General features: G+C 40.2%; 1 protein-coding gene across 1 annotated transcript; it reads left to right on the forward strand.

Annotated features, from left to right (window-relative positions):
* Nucleotides 1-5,123: 5,123 nt before the first annotated feature.
* On the forward strand, nt 5,124-17,489 carry LOC134645707 (endothelin receptor type B-like). Its single transcript, XM_063499253.1, has 8 exons — nt 5,124-5,262; nt 8,396-8,901; nt 9,972-10,084; nt 10,169-10,373; nt 13,968-14,117; nt 14,411-14,544; nt 14,633-14,741; nt 14,830-17,489. Exons 2-8 carry the CDS (start codon nt 8,515-8,517, stop codon nt 14,959-14,961), a joined length of 1,230 nt encoding a protein of 409 aa, XP_063355323.1. The 5' UTR covers nt 5,124-5,262; nt 8,396-8,514; the 3' UTR covers nt 14,962-17,489.
* The last annotated feature ends 969 nt before the right edge of the window (nt 17,490-18,458 follow it).

Consider the following 18,458-nt stretch of genomic DNA (forward strand, 5'->3'; position numbering starts at 1 on the left):
TTTCCCTCTCACCAGATAACCAAACCGACATCATGACCAGCAGCTTTACAGCTGTGGCTCCAGCAAACATCAGCTGATACTAGAAATTAATATTAAATAAACTCTAACAACAGCTGATCAAGCTTAAACGTGCTGCTGTTGTTTAGCGCGACATCCGCTGGTTTCCTCTTTCTGGCACAAAGTGGGCGATAAACAAACAAGAGAGAAAAGCCGATCAGCTGATCAGTTTAATGATTGAAGTAGAAACAGGAGAGGGAGGGGAGCGAATGAGAGAAGAAGAGGCAGCTGACAGCGTAAAGACAGAATAACTCCAGCTTTGTGTCTTTTTCATTGTAGCTGAAGTCCGGGACAAACTGTGTTCCTTTTCACCTCATTACGAAACGCGAAATATTTTCTCTGAATACCAGACGATTCTGTTTTTTAGGGGACGGTTGGCAACTCTACTAATTAACCTTATGAACAAAATAAAGTTCAGCATCAGTAACATAGCACCCACCCAGCTGTATAGAAACTCCGTCATGCTAGCTAGCACGCAGTACGGAAAAAGTCAGCACAAAGAAAATAAACTGCACCTAAACTTGGTTTATATCTGACCCAGTTAGACTGCAGGTCATAACTTCTTACCTGAAGTTCAGTGACACTCGGACGGCCGCTTCGGGTCTCTCCTCTTGCCTCCCTTTTTCTTCATCCACCTGCTGGTCTCCACCACTTGCTAATGTTATTGAATCTGTGGAAGCTCCGCGATAGCAACCACACACCACAATAATAACGTAGTTACTGTAACACGTTACTTAATAACGTGTTAGTCCCAACACTGTGTAAAACAGAACTTTTAATACTCACCACTGAAAAAATATCTCTCCTTTAACACCCGAATGATACAACATGAAGAGCCAGAGGGATGCATTTTAAGGTTGCTATGTTCTACATCACAGCAGCACACCAATTGAGGAAATCCGTAGAGGAAGGCTCGATGTTGTAAAAAGAGCAGTTCTGGCATTTGGCAGTACTTTATGTTCTTATTATCAGCGAAAGCTGACGGTAGCAAGTGAGCTGAAACAGGAAAAGCAAAACTGCATGCAATCCCCTGATGATTTTGTCCTGCAGGCTATTCTCACGGTTGCTGAAAAAACTGGATATAAGGTGTAAACCTCACAATAAGATGCAAACAGAATGAGATGTTTGTCTTTTTGAGCAGCAAAGTGGTTAGCGTTGTCACCTCACAGCAAGACTTCTTCTAATCCAAACCTCCTGGTTGACTGGAGCCTTTTTGTGTTGGGTTTGCATGTTCTCCCTGTGGGTTTCCTTTGGGAGATCACGCTGCCCCTCATAATTCAGAGTCATGCATGCTGGGTTAAGTGTGATGAATTGGCCATGTGAATGTTATTTGTCTCCATGTGTTAGCCCAGCAGTGGATTTGGGATTTTGGGATCCTTGTTTTGTTGGAACATATAATTGTGTCCAACTTTCAACCATCTAGCTGTTGATTTAAGGTGAAGTTGAAGAATGTCTTCATTATTTCATTCACCTTGATCAATGCAGCATTAGCACTGGCTGCAAGAAAGCTCCAGAGCGTGATGGTACCACCACCATGCTTGATAGTTGGTACAGTTTCTTAGGTTTGAAAACCTTTACTACTGTGAACACAAGTAAAGAAGAGACATGCTATATAAAAACCAGTTCAACCATTCATTGTGACCAAATAGCTTAATCTTTGTCTTGTCTGACCATAGCTTGTCCATGTGAGCCATTTGAGCTTGAAGGTGTTGATTTTCGAGTGGGTGCTTCTTTCTTACTCAGCCTCTCTGAGTGTTTGGCGATGTTTCAATGACAATGCTTCACTGCGGGCAGTGAGACTGGTGTTTCAGGAGTTCGTATTTCATGCCAGACTTGAGCCTTGGTGGTTCCTGTGTTGTTTCTGAGCATCCTAACCAATTTCCTGTCATCTGAAGGTGACGGTTCTTCCAGCATTTGACAAAGTGTTGACATATCAGAATAACTTGTACTTATATAACTTGTATCTATGTACAGTTGTGCTATGTTGCCCTGTTGAGCAGAGGATGGATGATATTGGTATGGGAAGTTTATTTTTATTTTATCAGTACTTGCTGGTGTATGCATGTATATTGCCACTAAAACCTGCTTTTACTGTCTTCATATTTTCTGCTTTAAAATCAGATCAAAATAAAATATAATGTAAGTTTTCATAAGCACATATTAAGTTTTAGTTTAGCGAAAAGAAACATTTAGCCTCCATTTGTCTTCACATTTAGAAGAAGAAGGTGCATTCACTGCTCGTGCTGCTTGGCCTCTCTAGATTTATGTCAAAAGTCATGTGATGAGCCTACAAGAAGAGATTAATTCGAGCTGCTGGTGCTGGCCGGTATTGTTAACCAGTAAATTTTACATATTCTCCCATTATGCAAATTGTCAGGTTAGCTAAACACTAGAAAGACTTCTCTTTCATATATTCAGATCAACAAAAATGTAATCAGTCATCAAGTTCAATCCATTTTTCTGCCAGTGCAGGATTTCATATTGCAGTGCTCATCATTCATTTTATCAGACACAAAGCCAGAATTTGACACAAAGAATCTCCAGAGTCTTCTTGAGTTTTTGATGTTATTTGAGGTGGTGCCAGAAGCCCTGACTAGCAACCTTTCCAGTTTGCACCCCACCTTTTCCCAAAGGTAAACTGGGATAAGCTCCAGCCCCACCACAGTCAAGATTGCATAAGCGGTAAAGGGAAAAAAAGAGATGGTGCCAGGTTAAAACAGTCCTGTCTGCTGGATAAACTCATCATGTTTCATCAGGTTAGATCCAGCACCCCTTAAGGTTTTCAACCAGATGAACTCGGTGATATCAATTGTTAAAAACTAATGTTGGGTGACCAAGCATTGTTCAAACCCACAGATATTTGTTTTCAGTTAACATAACTCATTACAAAAAGACGTCAAACATCTCTGAGTTTGTGGGAAGACCTTATTTACAAAGTGATGGAGTAATGGTGCTGTGGCATGATGAAGAAGTGTGGCTTTATTTCCAAAGTTTAAAAAACTCCAGAGTTCAAGAGGTTGAGCAGGCATAAATGAAAGATACAAGAACGATTCTTTTTGTGCCTTTTCTGGAAGCGGGACATGATGTGTTGAAATTGGATTTATCACATTACAGCTGAAGAAAGACGAATGAACTGTGCACTTGTGTGGCTTCAGGAAAAAAATAGCTCAGATGGGTGAAAAGAAATTAAGCAGCAGAAAAACTTCAGCAATGATGAGAGGGTTGGGGGTTTTTTTTAAGAGTCTTAATAAGTTTGGGGATGAGTTTTGCCCCAGGAGGCTTATTGTGCAGCAATAAACATCATATCCAACAAATGCTCATCAGGTTCCTCCCACTGGACATCAGCCTGAAGGTGGAGCCATGGAAACTTAACTCACACATGAAGATCAATCATTGTCTTCCTCTATTGTCTTTTTGCAACCTCTGTTCTTTTTTGAGTAGAAAACAAAATAGACTCCAACTTGAAGAGCTGTCGTATTTGCTGCTTTCCAAGTTCAGAGTTTGGCTGCTTCCTGTGGTAGAGGAGGAGGAAGAAGGAAGAGCTTTAAAAAGTGCCTGTGTCCATCTGCCAAGGCCAAATTCTCTAGAAGCACAACAACACATCCTCTCCTCGGTTCCTCCGTCTCCTCAAGCACACACAGGTGCAGAGCAATGCTACATTGAGCAGTGTGTAATGGTGATAATGTCTGTTAATGGTTTAATAATATGAGGCTGTGGTAATGACAATAATGATGCACCAGGAATAGTCGCGTCCCAAAATAGAGCAGGGGATGGGTGCCATTAAACAGACTCCACAGAAAGGTCCTTTGTTTTGTATGAGTGTGTGTGTGTGTGTGTGTGTGTGTGTGTGTGTGTGTGTGTGTGTGTGTGTGTGTGTGTGTGTGTGTGTGTGTGTGTGTGTGTGTGTGTGTGTGTGTGATGTGAAGGATTCACACATGCAGAGTGTAAGTGTGCAAGCATTCATTTGTTACAAAGAGAAATGGTTTTATCTTTATTGTGTGTTTTGAATTGTTAAACTCTCTAAGGTTGTAAAAAAAAAAATGAAAGCACACAGTGTGTTTGTGTTTGTTTGATAATGCGTGTGTTGCACCTTTTGAATACCTAAACAGCTCTTAGTCATCAAAGTAACAACAATGCATGCAATAAAAACAAGTGTTAGGTTCACACCGGCAGGTTAGAGTAACAGCAAAGGCAGGTGTGAAACCCTCAGATCCTGCAGCCTCTAAAGATGTTTCCATATTAGAGTCATGCATGCAGTCATATCATAAACATAGGATACCTTTTTATAACAGTACATGTGTCAATGTTGCAACTGCCCCCCCTCAATAGCCGGGTTCAGTTACAACGCTAACTTCCTCCATTTGAATAAATCATGTGAATATTTTCATTTCGTGTGTAATCATCTTTCAGTCATGTGGGCAATAAGATAAATAATACGTTCTTTATTTGACCCATTTTGGGGGAAATGATCATATTACAGCAGTTAAAGTAATCATAAAAGATTTCACGGGGGCAGCTGTGGCGAAAGGTTGGTGGTTCAGTCCCTGGTTCCTCTAGCCTGCATGTGGAAGCAAACTTAGGCAAGTTTCCCCTGATACAACCATTGGAGTGTGAGTGTGTGGATGACTGTTACCTTAAAAAAAGTATCACTGTGTTTGTGAATGGATGAATGAGGCTTCCCATAGGTGGTCCAGGTGAAGCAGTGTTTTAATAACTGAGATAGATTTGGTGCAACCCACCTCAGTTTTCCCCTGGAGATGGAGTCGATTATTCTGAAGAGACTCATCAGTGGAGAACGGCTGAAGGCAAAAAAGATTCCCATAAAACAAGCAAAAAGCAAAGGAAAGGTCATATATTACACTTATTATTTGTGCGTTATCAGCTGGAACAATCCGATACGCTTTTTATCTGCAGTATTGAAAAGATATATTTCAAAAGTCTTCCTGCATTCACCCTGACAACACAATGGAAAGGATGGCTGTGTCTGATTGGCTGCTTTCGCAACCTCCCGGCTTGGGTATTAAAACCCCCCGACTTGTCGGGAGGCTGCTCAGAGCGCAGGCGGAGCAGGGAGGGGAGGTTTTACGCACAGCTGAGCACGGCGTGAAATCTGAACGCCAGGAACTCACACAAACAGCATTGGGCCAGTCAGAGGAATATTGATCTAAAACGTTGAGTTTGAACACATCATAACAGCGCGGTCCGGTAAGTCGAGTGAAGCTGGTATTAATTTAATAATTAACATTTGATTCAATTTAAATATGGAGAGGCAACCACAAATTTATGTTATGTTATACTAGACTCCCATCTATCTATCTATCTATCTATCTATCTATCTATCTATCTGCAGTTTTGTGTATTTATTAACTGCTCTTGTGCGTCCACTACTGCATTCTCCGGGCTTTTTGAAGTTTTTAGAATGATCACTTTGCATGCCAAATATGTTTTGTTGCCATTTCATAGAGTTTTATATTTACTGCTTTGAACCCCATTCAGTCCTTTGTGCCGGACTTGGTGAATGCTTTAACCTGCTTCCAGCCTGTCCTCTGATGCTCCTGCATGATCGTGTAGTTTTCGGGCAGCTGCAGAGCTGAAAACGAGCGGCTTGTGCGCCGCATCACCAACTGATCTCAGGCTGCGACCTTTGTCGCTTCCAGAACCCGCAAGCGCGCAGGCTTTGTCTTTAAAATGTGTGGCATGAATGCATCACAACACCATCAAAAGAGTAAAGCTTTGAAGAGCTTTTTGTTCTTGCTAGATGCAGACAGGATTTATCGGATCTTTTCACCCTGGAGATCCTGCAGGGCACTGTCGGAGAAACATTTAACACTATTATAGTGATATTTTTTTTTTAAAGGAGGCTGTTTAACTATTACCTAAATTCAGGTTTGGTGGAGTTGGAAACATTTGGAAGCATTGGTTTTTATCCCCTCACATCCATGTAAAACGGCACTGTGATGATGTGCACTGGATTTTAGACATTGCGCTTCTAAACAGCAGTGACAACGTGACGAAGTTCAACAAATATTCCCATAAACTTTACTTATGCGGGATTTGTTTGCTCGGATATACAAGCTCCCAAGCTTTTTGTCTAAAAATACAGTTTTCAGGTTTATGCGCACTGTGTTCTCACTTTAAAAAAAATGCATAACTTTCAGCGGATGTATTCTGCCGCAGGGAATCATTTCAGTCATAAAGGCATGCGAAGCTTTATCTGATTATTGCACTTTTATTGCCAGCTAATTATCTGGCCAGCGCTATAAAATTAATGATAAAATGAAGCCACCTCCTTTCCACAGCTTGGGATGAAAACCACATGTTGCTTTCAACAGTCACATTTATTGTGTGCTGCTCGGATAATTCAGAATGTGAAGATCGCAAGAAAATGAAGACAGTTTGATGTCATTTCCTCACATCATGGACATCCTGGAAATTTATGCTGAGGATAAATGCCTCCTAAAATCTTCCTGCCATCTCTTACTTTGAGGTCACTCTCATGACTTCTGCCCTCTCCTTCATTGTAGCCCCCTCCTTTATTCTGGCTCTCCCTTTCCTGTGCATTCCTCCCTATTTTATTGTCCTTCCAAACTGTACGGTAGATCAAGTTGTCAGTTTTCTCCTGTCCTGGCCTCTTGTGTCTTCCTGCATTTCATTGTTTTTTAAAAACACAGTTTTCAACACTTCTCTGCGCTCCCACCTTCAGCCCCCACGCACAGGCATACACTATCCCTTCCACTGCTGCTCAGTTGGTTGCCAACTTTCCCCCTCTCTCTCTCTCAACCTCTTCAGATGTGGAGCCAGCAGAGCTAAAGGTTGAAGATGGTCTCTAAAGCCAAATCTATTAGATTAAGAGGATCGGGCCAGTTAAAACTCAGGTTTCCAATTAAATCAGACAATTCTGCTCTAACATAGCCTAATGAGCTGCCATGTTACACAACACAAAGGCATCATTCACATGACCGAGACATACGTTTGGACGATGGCCACATTTTTCAAAACTGATTTCTTGTGATATGTGTGTGAGTTGACCCATGTGATTTTCTGTCTTTGTGTGTGAGAACAGAACCAACTAGTGTTTTTCAGTCAAATGCATTTATGAATAGCAGTTGTCTTTGAGCGAGTGTGTGTGTGTGTGTGTGCATGCGCTCAAGCGTATGTTGCTTCTTTTAATGCATCTGCATTAAATTTTGCAAATGCAAGTGTATTCTGACATGATTATTTAAAAGTAACCCTGTGTGCCTGCAAATTGTTGCCTTTCCAAACCATCATGTCAAAGAGGTTTGCACATCTGCGCCAAGATGAAGATTGTACCCATGTGTGTGTGAGTGTGTCTGTGTGGTGTGTGAGCGTGTGTATGTCTTCACCCCGATAGCGTGTCTCTATAGACGCGGTTGTATTCGTCAATCAGCCCATTTATCCCTCCATGCTCCAGGCCATTCTGAGGGTGTGGGGGGGCATGATTCTTAAGAGGGCTCATAGCCAAGCTAGAGTCCTCTATGAGCGAAAGAAAGAATGTCAGAGCGCACGGGACACACAAACACTGTTTTCATCAATATTTCATCCCTCCTGCTGAGTTTTTGTTTTTGAGCCTTTATTTTAGAGCTTCTTTTTCATCGCACAAAAACGCTGCTGTGATGATGTGTTTAATATACTTGCACGTGTACTCAGTTAAATATATTGTGACGCCTGTTGATTCAAGAGCAAATTGTTTACTCAGGATTGTGCTTCAAATGTTTGCTTTGTTTTATAATTACTTAGACCTCAGGATCAAGAGACAATAGGCTGGCTCATTGGTGTGGGGATGATTTTGCTCTTAGTTGATCCATGAACATACCGCAGGGGTCGCTGAGATTGTTAAACAGGTTTCTTTTTTTTTAATTTCTTCAAGATTTTTTCCTTAAATTTTTTTTTCACCATAAACCAAAGCACAGGAGAAATTTAAATTTGCACCTGGTGATGTTGGTCATGCTCAGAGGGGCATGATTACCTGTAGTAAACTTTTTAACAATCCATTCAGTAGTTATTTTTAGAATTATTTTGTACAGAACCGTAAATGTGAACCCCGAGATGAAAAATCACAGGATCAGCAGCAAGTACACATTTTATAGGGTAAACATGCTTTTGGCATTCTAGATGAATCAAAAGTCATCCTCTTCAAACCATAAATATCTTTTTATGCGCCCTGAGAATCTAAAATGTGTTAGAAATACTTTAGTCCAAAGCGGTGAACTCACCATCGTTGCTGGTTTTCACCTCAGCATGCATCCTAGAAGGCTTGTCTTCATTTCACACATGCAGCAAGTTTTCTGTTTTGATGGTTGAACTATTTTCTCTGCAGGACAACTTGGACTCAGACGTTGCCAGCTCTGGAGCAAGGCCCAGTGGGTGGATGCGTGTGTGTGCCTTAAGTGTGTGTTTTCTTACTTCTGTGCACCTTTGGGTGAGGCTTCTGTGAAGATGAGGGCCATCACACTGCTGTGTCTTCTGATGGTTGCGGAGGCTGCAGCCTCCAGGTTCGTCCGTGACTCCCAAAGTGGGCTTGAAGCTTTAGAACCCGCCAACAACAACGCATCAGTTGTTCTTCCACCCTCGCAGCCGGGCCGACCACGGAGCTCGCACCCCCCCATGTGCATAAAACCCACGGAGATCAAGCAAGCCTTCAAATATGTGAACACCATCATATCCTGCCTGATCTTTGTCGTGGGAATCATTGGCAACTCAACACTGCTCAGGATCATATATAAGAACAAATGTATGAGGAATGGACCCAATGTACTCATTGGCAGCTTGGCACTGGGAGACCTGTTATATATTGTCATCGCCATCCCCATCAATGTGTTCAAGGTAACCAGATTTATTCTGTGTCTTTATGATTCTTTTCATAGTTTAACATAGACTGTACATAAAAGATGGACATAGCTACATTACCCACTGGTTGCTGGATTACCCCTCTGCCAGCTTTGAGTCTGTTTGTCTGTTGTTTTTTGTGGCTTCATTTTGGAGTTTGTCACTTTTATGTGATCTCTGTCTCTCAGGTCTCTAATTCAGAAACTGTTTGCTCTGTTAAAATCACACAGTTATATCTTTGAATAAAATTCAATTCACTGTTAATACAAGTGAAAGTTTCGCATGACAAAGTCTTCATTAAACAATTTAGCCAACTTACACAATATGTAAAAACTTAATATTGATTCAGTTTATTACCAAAGCTGAGGATGCATCTCATTTAGTATTACTTCAAGCTAAAGCAGTTTACATAGCCTAAAACTTTCAAAGTATCTCTTTGCAAATCAGGTTTATTTATTGCTTTGTAAGATTTGATGTTGCAGACTTGTCTACCTAAAACTTCAAGGGATTGTCAAACCCATAAAAAGTCAGATGTAAAGTGTTATGCTAGGATTTTCATAGAAATGTCTTTATTCACTTGCACTATCCAATGGTCAGAGGTTTTAGTGCAGCCAGACAATCCCAGCCTGCAAGAGCTTATTAAACCAAAAAACAATATACGAAACTTTTTTGTGGGAGTATTAAGATGCATTTCAACAGCATGATTTAATGAAGAAACATTTAGAGTGCGAAGGCTTTACAACCTCTGATAGATTAGCGAACAGTACAGATTGCTGTGAGCAGCTGAAAAATATAAAATCCCTTCTGATATTCAGATGTGTGGCCATAATTTGTTGTTACACACGCTGTCCTGACCCTGAGCAGAACTTCTTACCCCTGGGAGATGGACTTGGCAGTCATGAGGAACATGCTGTTGTTGCTTTTGGCATTAGAAGCTGTAATAATGAAAGAAGACACGAGGAAGGAAGGACCCCTAAATGGACCTCAAAGAGGTCTGCCCGCATGTTTACACAGGTGAACTTCTTACATTTACAAAACTCTCTCCTCTCCGTCTCTTCTTCCTGCAGCTGTTAGCCGAGGACTGGCCGTTTGGCGTGTACGTCTGTAAGCTGATGCCGTTCATCCAGAAAGCGTCGGTGGGAATCACCGTCCTCAGCTTGTGCGCACTCAGTATTGACCGGTGAGTACACCACTACTCCACACACATACATAGACACTGACAAGTGTTAGTATTAAAAGCAGCTAACGATGTCTCTGTTTATAGCTACCATGCAGTGACGTCATGGAGCAGGGTGAAAGGGATGGGAATCCCACTGTGGAAAGCTGTGGAGGTGACACTGATCTGGCTGCTTGCTGTGGTGCTGGCAGTTCCCGAGGCGCTCGCATTCGACATGATGGAGATACCATATAGAGGCGCCAAGCTGAGGGTTTGCCTGTTGCATCCAGAACAGACCACAAGCTTTACGAAGGTAACCACCAGATTGTCACAGTCAATTCAAAATTTACAGCATCACAATGTAGAGGTCACCAGTATGAGGCGGAAAAACTGCACAAGTACTTTTTATATAAACGTATTAAGGTCATAAGATGTTAGTTGTTGCAAAAAGGTGTCCTTTGCTACCTTCGGTTTCCCAATTTCCATCACTGTGCACAGAAATTAACAAGATATTGTTAAACTCTTCTACAGTAAATAACAGAACTACATTTTGGCCTATACTCTTATTTCTGCAAATAATCACGTTGTCCACCATGTTAATTTAGGATGTCAGCTTGATAGCATTCTCTAAAAATCACTTAAACACTGGGCTAACAACTGGCAATGATGACATTCTCATTAAAATGCAGGACACTTAACACAATAAATAACATGCAAGCTCTTCCTCCCCTCACCCCCAGCCAGTAACTGCAGATGGCTCCCTGAGCCTGGTTCTGCTGGAGGTTTCTTCCTGTTAACGGGAGTTTTTTCACCCCACTGTCACCAAGTGCTTTGCTCATAGGGGGTCATGTGATTGTTGGATAGTTTTCTCTGTATTATTGTAGGATCTTTATCTTACAATATAAGGAGCCTTGAAACAACTATTGTTGGGATTTGGTGCTATATAAATAAAACTGAATTAAATTAAAGGTGACTAGTGTTTTGCTATAAACAGAATAAATTTGAGATATGCTAAACTAAGGGTGTCATAACATTTTAATTTATATACCATCAGTTCGCAAAACAGATGATAAACAGCCTGAGAAATATGAAAAGAACTAAGTGTAGAAACAACAACATGTCTCAGGCATTTTGCCTTCAGTACGGAAAAACTAAACTGATGTAAATCGAAGAAATGCATCAGCACAGCTCCTTGTGTTGATCACAGAACATCAGTTTGCCCGGAGAAGTCGTGTGTAATGTTTGTTGGCAAGAATGTGGTAAGAGTTCGATTCCAGGCTGAACTTAATTTATAGCAGAAAGAGCTTAAAATGATGTAGGTACCTTCTTCAAACGTTGTGGATGTACCTCACAGAACTCCTGTTCGCTTATTAAAGCCTCCCGTGGGCTTCGAAATTCATGTCAATAGTCATTAACCTGCAGCTGCACATTAGTCCCACTTACATCAATGGTCTACACCAAAAGTGGAAAAAAATCCACTGTCCTGTTTTGTATTTTTTTAAAGAAAGCGATCGGGATCTGCGCTAAACTAAAATAGCTTCTTCTTTCCGCCATGTCCTTTGTCCTTTTGTACCGACTTTCATAAAATTGAGTTTGTTAGTCTTTGAATAATCCTGCCAACAATTACAGACAGGGAGGCAGTTTAAAGAAGAAGAACAACACAGAATATCTAAGTTAGGCGATGGACCACCATGTGCTTCTAGAACAGTTTCAGTGTGCCTCGTCATTGGTGATTCACGTAATTTTAAACTCATCAAATCACACGACGACCCCTCTGCAGATAGGTGAAACTGCTGCAGCTGATGGGAGAGGAAGTGACCTCTCCCATCAGGATTAAAATGTTTGATGCTGCCGGGTCAAAGGTTCAGATTTTTCCTTTAATTTGTCTGCCGTCTGAACCTCCGCCTTAGCTGAGGAAATATGAAAACCAGCAACATGGAAAAACTCCAAACAGCTGGATACTTACATCTTTCTTAGAAATATGATCTAAACAACTTCAGTTTGGCAGAGAGGAGTTATGTATCAATTCAAAATGTTTGATAGGGATTATTAAACTTTCCCACAAACACATGGTCAAAGTTATCCAGCGTGTTGATTTGGACCTGTTAGGATTGGGCTGAGGGGGAATAAACCCCTTGGATTTTATTCAGCTTGCACCTGATGTTACTTTCGAGTGCAAATGTCAACAGAATGGTTCTCTTCAAAGCAAAGCGCCTGGACAGCAATGATACAATTAGAGTGTTTCTTTAATCAGGCTTCTTTTATCGCTCTGCCAGTAAGTTATTAGTGAAAGCAAAAAAATGCAATACAACACACTGCAGGCAAAACATGTCAAATTACTTTTTCACAGTTCATTGATAAAGCCACGCAGCAGGATCAAAATCACAAAGATATTTTGATTCTTTTAAGTCTGAAGGAAGGAACCGCAGAGTTCAGTGGAAACAAAGCAGGAAGCTGGCTTTTAATGTGTCATCATCGGTGACAGGATTTGTATTATCTTATAAACCTACAATGTCAGCTTTGATCAGTAGTCAGATTTAAGCTGATTATTGCTATGAATCAAGGTACTGTTTATTAGTCATAAGCCACTCCTCATTTCTTTACAATCTCCAGGAAAACAGAGTTTCTGTGATTTTTTTTAGTCCTCCAGGCTTTCTGAAGGTCTTTCAAAGTTTTTATTTAGTTTGGACATCGCCTGCATCATCACACATTTTTAGTCCAGTCCTTGTGCCTTAACATTTTTAGAGGATCTTTTTTTTTCCTTTGTCTGTGAAGGTTCTCAGTCATCCAGGTCATCGTAGTCTAAGGAGTTTGCAAAGAAAAGCGTCTGGACTTCTTTAAGTTGCTTGAAGACGTTTCACCTCTCATCCAAGAAGCCTCTTCTAGGGTCAAATGGTGGAGAGTCCCAGATTTAAACCCCGTGGGAGTATCCCCCCAAAAGAGGGACAAAAGGACCCCCTGATGATTTTTTTCCTTTGTTTTTTCATTTGTTAAACTGGTTAACATTAATCTATGAATAATTCAAGGGATGAGTAATGTTGTCTACACATAACAGACAACTTGGCAAAGAACCCAGTTTAAATTGTATCGTTAGGCACTTTATTAATTGCAGCCTGTCATAAAAACCACATTATTTGTTCTCATTTCTTGAGCTGAATTAAAAAAGAAAAAAACAGAAAAACACAGCAAAGTTTTTGAAGCCAAATAATGTTTGCATTAAAATAATATTCTGCACCATCAAGGTGTTTCCTCAAAACATGTCTTGGTACAAAAGAAGTGGCAGGCCTAAAAAAAAGAAAGATGTATACAATTATCTATGTTAGAGGAATCGTATCTGAAAATTATGTCCTTAAGAAATAAGAAATTCATCATTAGCATGTATGTAAAAGTTCAGTGTCTGTAGCATCTGTAAAACACCGTGGAGGCTCTGTCATGTTTTGGCTTTCAAGGTTGTTGGAATTTTACAAACTTTGATTTTTCCTTGTATGCTGTATTTCCATGTCTGTTTTCACCTATTTCCACTTTTCCTAGGAAAATTTAAAAAAAAAAAAAGAGGGGTGGCTCAAGACTTTTGCACAGTACTGTAAAATATAATACACACAATTTTATGTTGGTTTAACAAAGTAAATATTCAAACTGAAATATCAGCAACAATATCAACATTATCCATATTAGCAAAGATTAGCAAAGACGCAGCTAATCCACCAAAGACGTACAACAGGTCAGGAAAACAGTGATTATGTTGATGACGCAGAGTTCTGGGAAACTTGTGGATCAAATGAGATACAAATGGATTTATGTACTTAGACCAAAATTGCACTGTACCTGCCTCTTACAGGTTTAACATGACATTATCTTGAAAAATAGATATGTATTTTTTCCAGTACCTTTGGTTTTTTTTCCCCAGTTCTACAAGGATGCGAAGGACTGGTGGCTGTTTGGCTTCTATTTCTGTTTCCCTCTGGTCTGCACGGGAATCTTCTACACTCTCATGTCCTGTGAGATGCTCAGCCGCAAAAAAGGCATGCGCATCGCACTCAATGACCACATGAAGCAGGTAGAGATGCAGATGACAGCCATGCTGGGAACCATTACACCGATTAGCTTATGCAATGGCAATGTCTGCTATAATTTACAAGAATCACTTCTTCTCAGAGAGTACTGGTCACTCAAACTAATGACTAAATTCACTTTCACAGTGGATCTTGATATTAGTTTGTGAAATACAGCTAACCAGTGACAGCAAAACTTTCACCACACATTACAGTAACCTGTGAATTGTGATTAGATCAAGAGCTGGGTATGGTCACCTTACTGTTCCTCTGATTTCTTTGTGTGCGTGTGCTGCAGAGGAGGGAAGTAGCAAAGACGGTGTTCTGCCTGGTGTTGATTTTTGCTTTCTGCTGGCTGCCCCTTCATCTCAGCCGAATTCTGAAGAAGACAGTCTATGAGGAGGGTGACCCCAACCGCTGTGAGCTGCTCAGGTAGGCACGTAGATAGCCAGTGCCATTGTTCTCCATTCTGAACCTTCCTGTAGTCTTGCATGTAAACCTTGGCTTTTTTATCTGTCAGTTTCCTGTTAGTGATGGATTACATTGGAATCAACATGGCCTCCATAAACTCCTGCATTAACCCGATTGCCCTCTACTTTGTCAGCCAAAAGTTTAAAAACTGTTTCCAGGTATGCAATAAAATTACAAATGTGGTTTTACTAGAAAACCTATTTGTCAAAAATCTAAACTTTATATGTGTGTGTTGCTGTTTCGTAGTCTTGCCTGTGTTGCTGGTGTTACAGAACATCTCATCTGGATGACCGAGGACGCTGGAAGGGCTCATGCCACGGTAACGGACTAGACCGCTCCAGCTCCCGTTCCAGTCAGAAATACACAAGCTCTTCATAAATGCAAACACACAGACACACTAATTGCACACCTCCTCCTGTACACACCAGTACTCCCATCAGGGACAAACAGCAGTCTCAGTGCCGACAAACTGGCCTTCAGATCAAAGTCAGAAGGGGAACCTGGAGTCACTTCTACAGGACTCGCTGCAGACTGAAAGACTCAAAGATCAACCCCAAAATGCTGATGAAATAATGGAAGTGTGCCTCCTCAGGCTGTAATAGTAAATGCAAAAGCTTTGATGAAACCGATGCTACATAAACACGTTCATATTGCTACGCTGAGGCCTCTCTAGAGGACTACTCGGTGACACTAAAAATGCATTTATACAGAATGTTTATTCAAACCACTATGTAAATGTATGTACAGTATTATTTACATATAGAGTGCAAACTTACCATCATATTTAGCCTTAGTATTTTGTGTAGCTATGAATAAGCACTGAAAAACACTACCTGTTGAAGCTTTATTACCTCACGGGGAAAGCTAGAGGGAAACTGTGACCCTTAGTAATTTTACAATGTAGCTTCTATTTTTCTAAGAAAGCAACACAGCTTGTGTTACCTACTGACGTGAGGTGTCCACATGTTATTATTGCCAAATATTTCACCTCTATCGGAGAGCAGTAATTTTCTGTGGCTGGAAATTAGTCTGAAAATGCTTTGTAAGAGCCATGTAAAAGCTTTTTGGAAGGAAAAAGAAATTTGCTGGATAAGCTGTATGTAAGTGAATGATTTTAAAACTCCACATAACAAGGAAAGGTTAAAAAGTTCCACAACACAGCCCATAAAAAGCTGAGGTCAGACATGACTTAAATGAGGCATCATGGACCTGTAACTTGTGCAGAGAGCAACCATCGACTTTTGTTTCAAACAGACTCAGCTTTTATGTTGAGGATCGTTACTAGGAATGACAGCTGGGTCCTCAGACCCAGAGACAAAACGGGAAATTATAGTGGAAGAGCTTGCAGCTTTGAACGAGGAGTGTGACCAGGAGCACACATATTCTTCTTATTATCATTATTATCTATTTTTTAAACAGTAAATTAGTCTCCCAGGGTCAGACAGGGTCAGGCAGGGTTGGGCTGTAATGTTCTGAGTAGGGTTTTCGCGATACTAGAATTCCGAGACTCAGGAAAATACTCAATACCTGATGCTATTTCTAACACCACAGATGAAAAAATGACAAAATAGGCATACTTCTTTTAAAATATTAGAACAATGCTGGTTCATGCAAAGGATTGAATTGCTGAACAGAGTTGAAGAGGTAGGTTGCCAGTGAGAAATAAAACTGTTTTTTTACACAAACAACTGTGCCTTCGTGTTAAATTAACAGCCCATTAACTTTACAGACAGGCAGGACTGATAAAATCTGCTGCCTAGCTCCAAAATTACCGTTATTATTTCATTATTAGCCATAGCTGCTAGCTTAATGATAACAGACAGCTAACGTGGGTTAGCTGCTAACAGTTAAATGGCTAATGCTAACATTTATGCCAGTCAGATTAATGTTTGTGTTAACTAAGTAATACTTAATGTGTTTGAAACAGGAGTTCTACTGACCTCTCAAACTTCCTCAGAAAGACAGGATTTAAGTCTTTTTTAAGATGCTTTGCCGAGTCTGTTGATGCGTTCAGCTGCTAGTGGGGGGAGGGGCCATGCTGCATGAATTTGTCTGTCTAGACTTCTGTGGTGAGTCTTTGTAGAGCCTACAAAGTCACCTGTGTAACTGACCAATGTCATTGCCAGCATTTGTGTATGTGCAAGTGCATAACATGTTAATTACCCCGTGGCTGTGTCTCTGTGTTTTATATGCCAGCCAACAGAAACAAACGAAACGCTTTTTGAAGAAAAATCTAATCTAATGTCATCTCACAATGAGAAGGATAAAGGTAGCTGTAAGTAAAGAGAATACAAGCACTTAATAATAACATATAAATCTAATATAAAAACTCCCCCTCAGAAGGAACGCATTTATTCTGTATTCACAACATTGTCACTTGGGGAGAACAAATTGCATGTTACAGTTCATTTTAAGAAAATGGGACAGTGCCAATATTAATAACACTCAGTCCAGTGATAAAGAAAAGCCCAGGATGAACCCATTTTATGTAGCGTGCTAATTTCAGTACAGTGTTTCTAAGATGTGGTTAGAAACGCTTTCACTGTTCTCAGTAATCGTGAAATGTGCGTATTCTGAGAATCCAGACAACGTGTTTGCCGTCATTTGGAAGACTGAAATAGAGCACACTGAAATATGTTTATCATTTTAACGCCTGGACACAACATCAATCAAGTCAGCTGATCATGCAGTATGTGACTCACTAAAATCTATTTCTTGCCATTTCGAGCCTGCTTTAAGGTGCATCTAAATGATTGTACAACTTTGTAAGTTTCCTTTGTAAGTGGGACCAACAAGCTGAGACATGTCGGTAATTTGACCTGGACGATCAAGTTAAATGTTTATATCCCCTTATGTCTGAAATCACATTTATATTAGTATGCAGTAATAAATTTCATTTTATAGCACTTGTGTTGTTTGAGAGTTTTTGTTTCAGTCATTACAGGTCAGTAGAGATGCAGTCACTAATTGACACATTACAACATGTTACATAAAGTAGAAAACGGTGAACAAAACAACCCATCTTCTCTGTCAATAACAGCTTGTAGAAGCTTAAATGTGATATTATAAACATAACGTTTTCTTTTTCTCAGAAGAAACTGCATTTGGTTTGCATTTGATATCACAGATCATAAAATGACAACTTGTGAAATGTCTTGACTTTACTGCTGACAAATAGAGAAGCTGATTCCAAGAAGCGGGTCTTGTGGTGATTTACTGTAGACCGAATCTGAGAAAAAGATCTTTAACATCTGTTCACATTAGAGATCTCTTTAATCTCACAGAACTGGCTGTTGTCACAAAACAACTTAGCTGAGTCTTGAGGTCAAACGGAGACGGGGCTGCACTGGATACCTGGAACAACTGAATTAAAGAATTTAAGCATAAAATCCTCTATTGGCAAATATTTAAAGATTAGAAAAATAATATTCACTTTATAGGACTTTCTGAGCTCCTACACCAGACACTTTGGAGTGTCCCAATATGTTTTACATAAACGTGGTATGGGCTGGAACTTCATCCTGCTTCTATTCAATTCTAAACTTCGTGACGCTGACAAAACCACATCAACACTCAAAATTATTGTTTGTTAAGAGAATTATATATTCTTAGCAATGCTTCAGTGTCCCAGTGCTGCTGTCAACAAACACATGTCCAAGTAAACAGTATTTAAAGTTTGTGACCATGTTTCATGTGGTTCTCTGTCATTATATGAGTTTCGTGTATTTTGCATTTGTGCATGACTGGCACATTAAACTGGGATTTTGAATTGAATCATTTTGAAAACCACAGCAGTGGCATCAATGCATTATTTCTCTATTAGTCATCCCACGTTACAGTGGTTATTGAGCACTTGTCTTTCTACATTTCTGCAT

Source organism: Pelmatolapia mariae, linkage group LG2 (assembly GCF_036321145.2).
Source record: "Pelmatolapia mariae isolate MD_Pm_ZW linkage group LG2, Pm_UMD_F_2, whole genome shotgun sequence".
Lineage (NCBI taxonomy): Eukaryota > Metazoa > Chordata > Actinopteri > Cichliformes > Cichlidae > Pelmatolapia > Pelmatolapia mariae.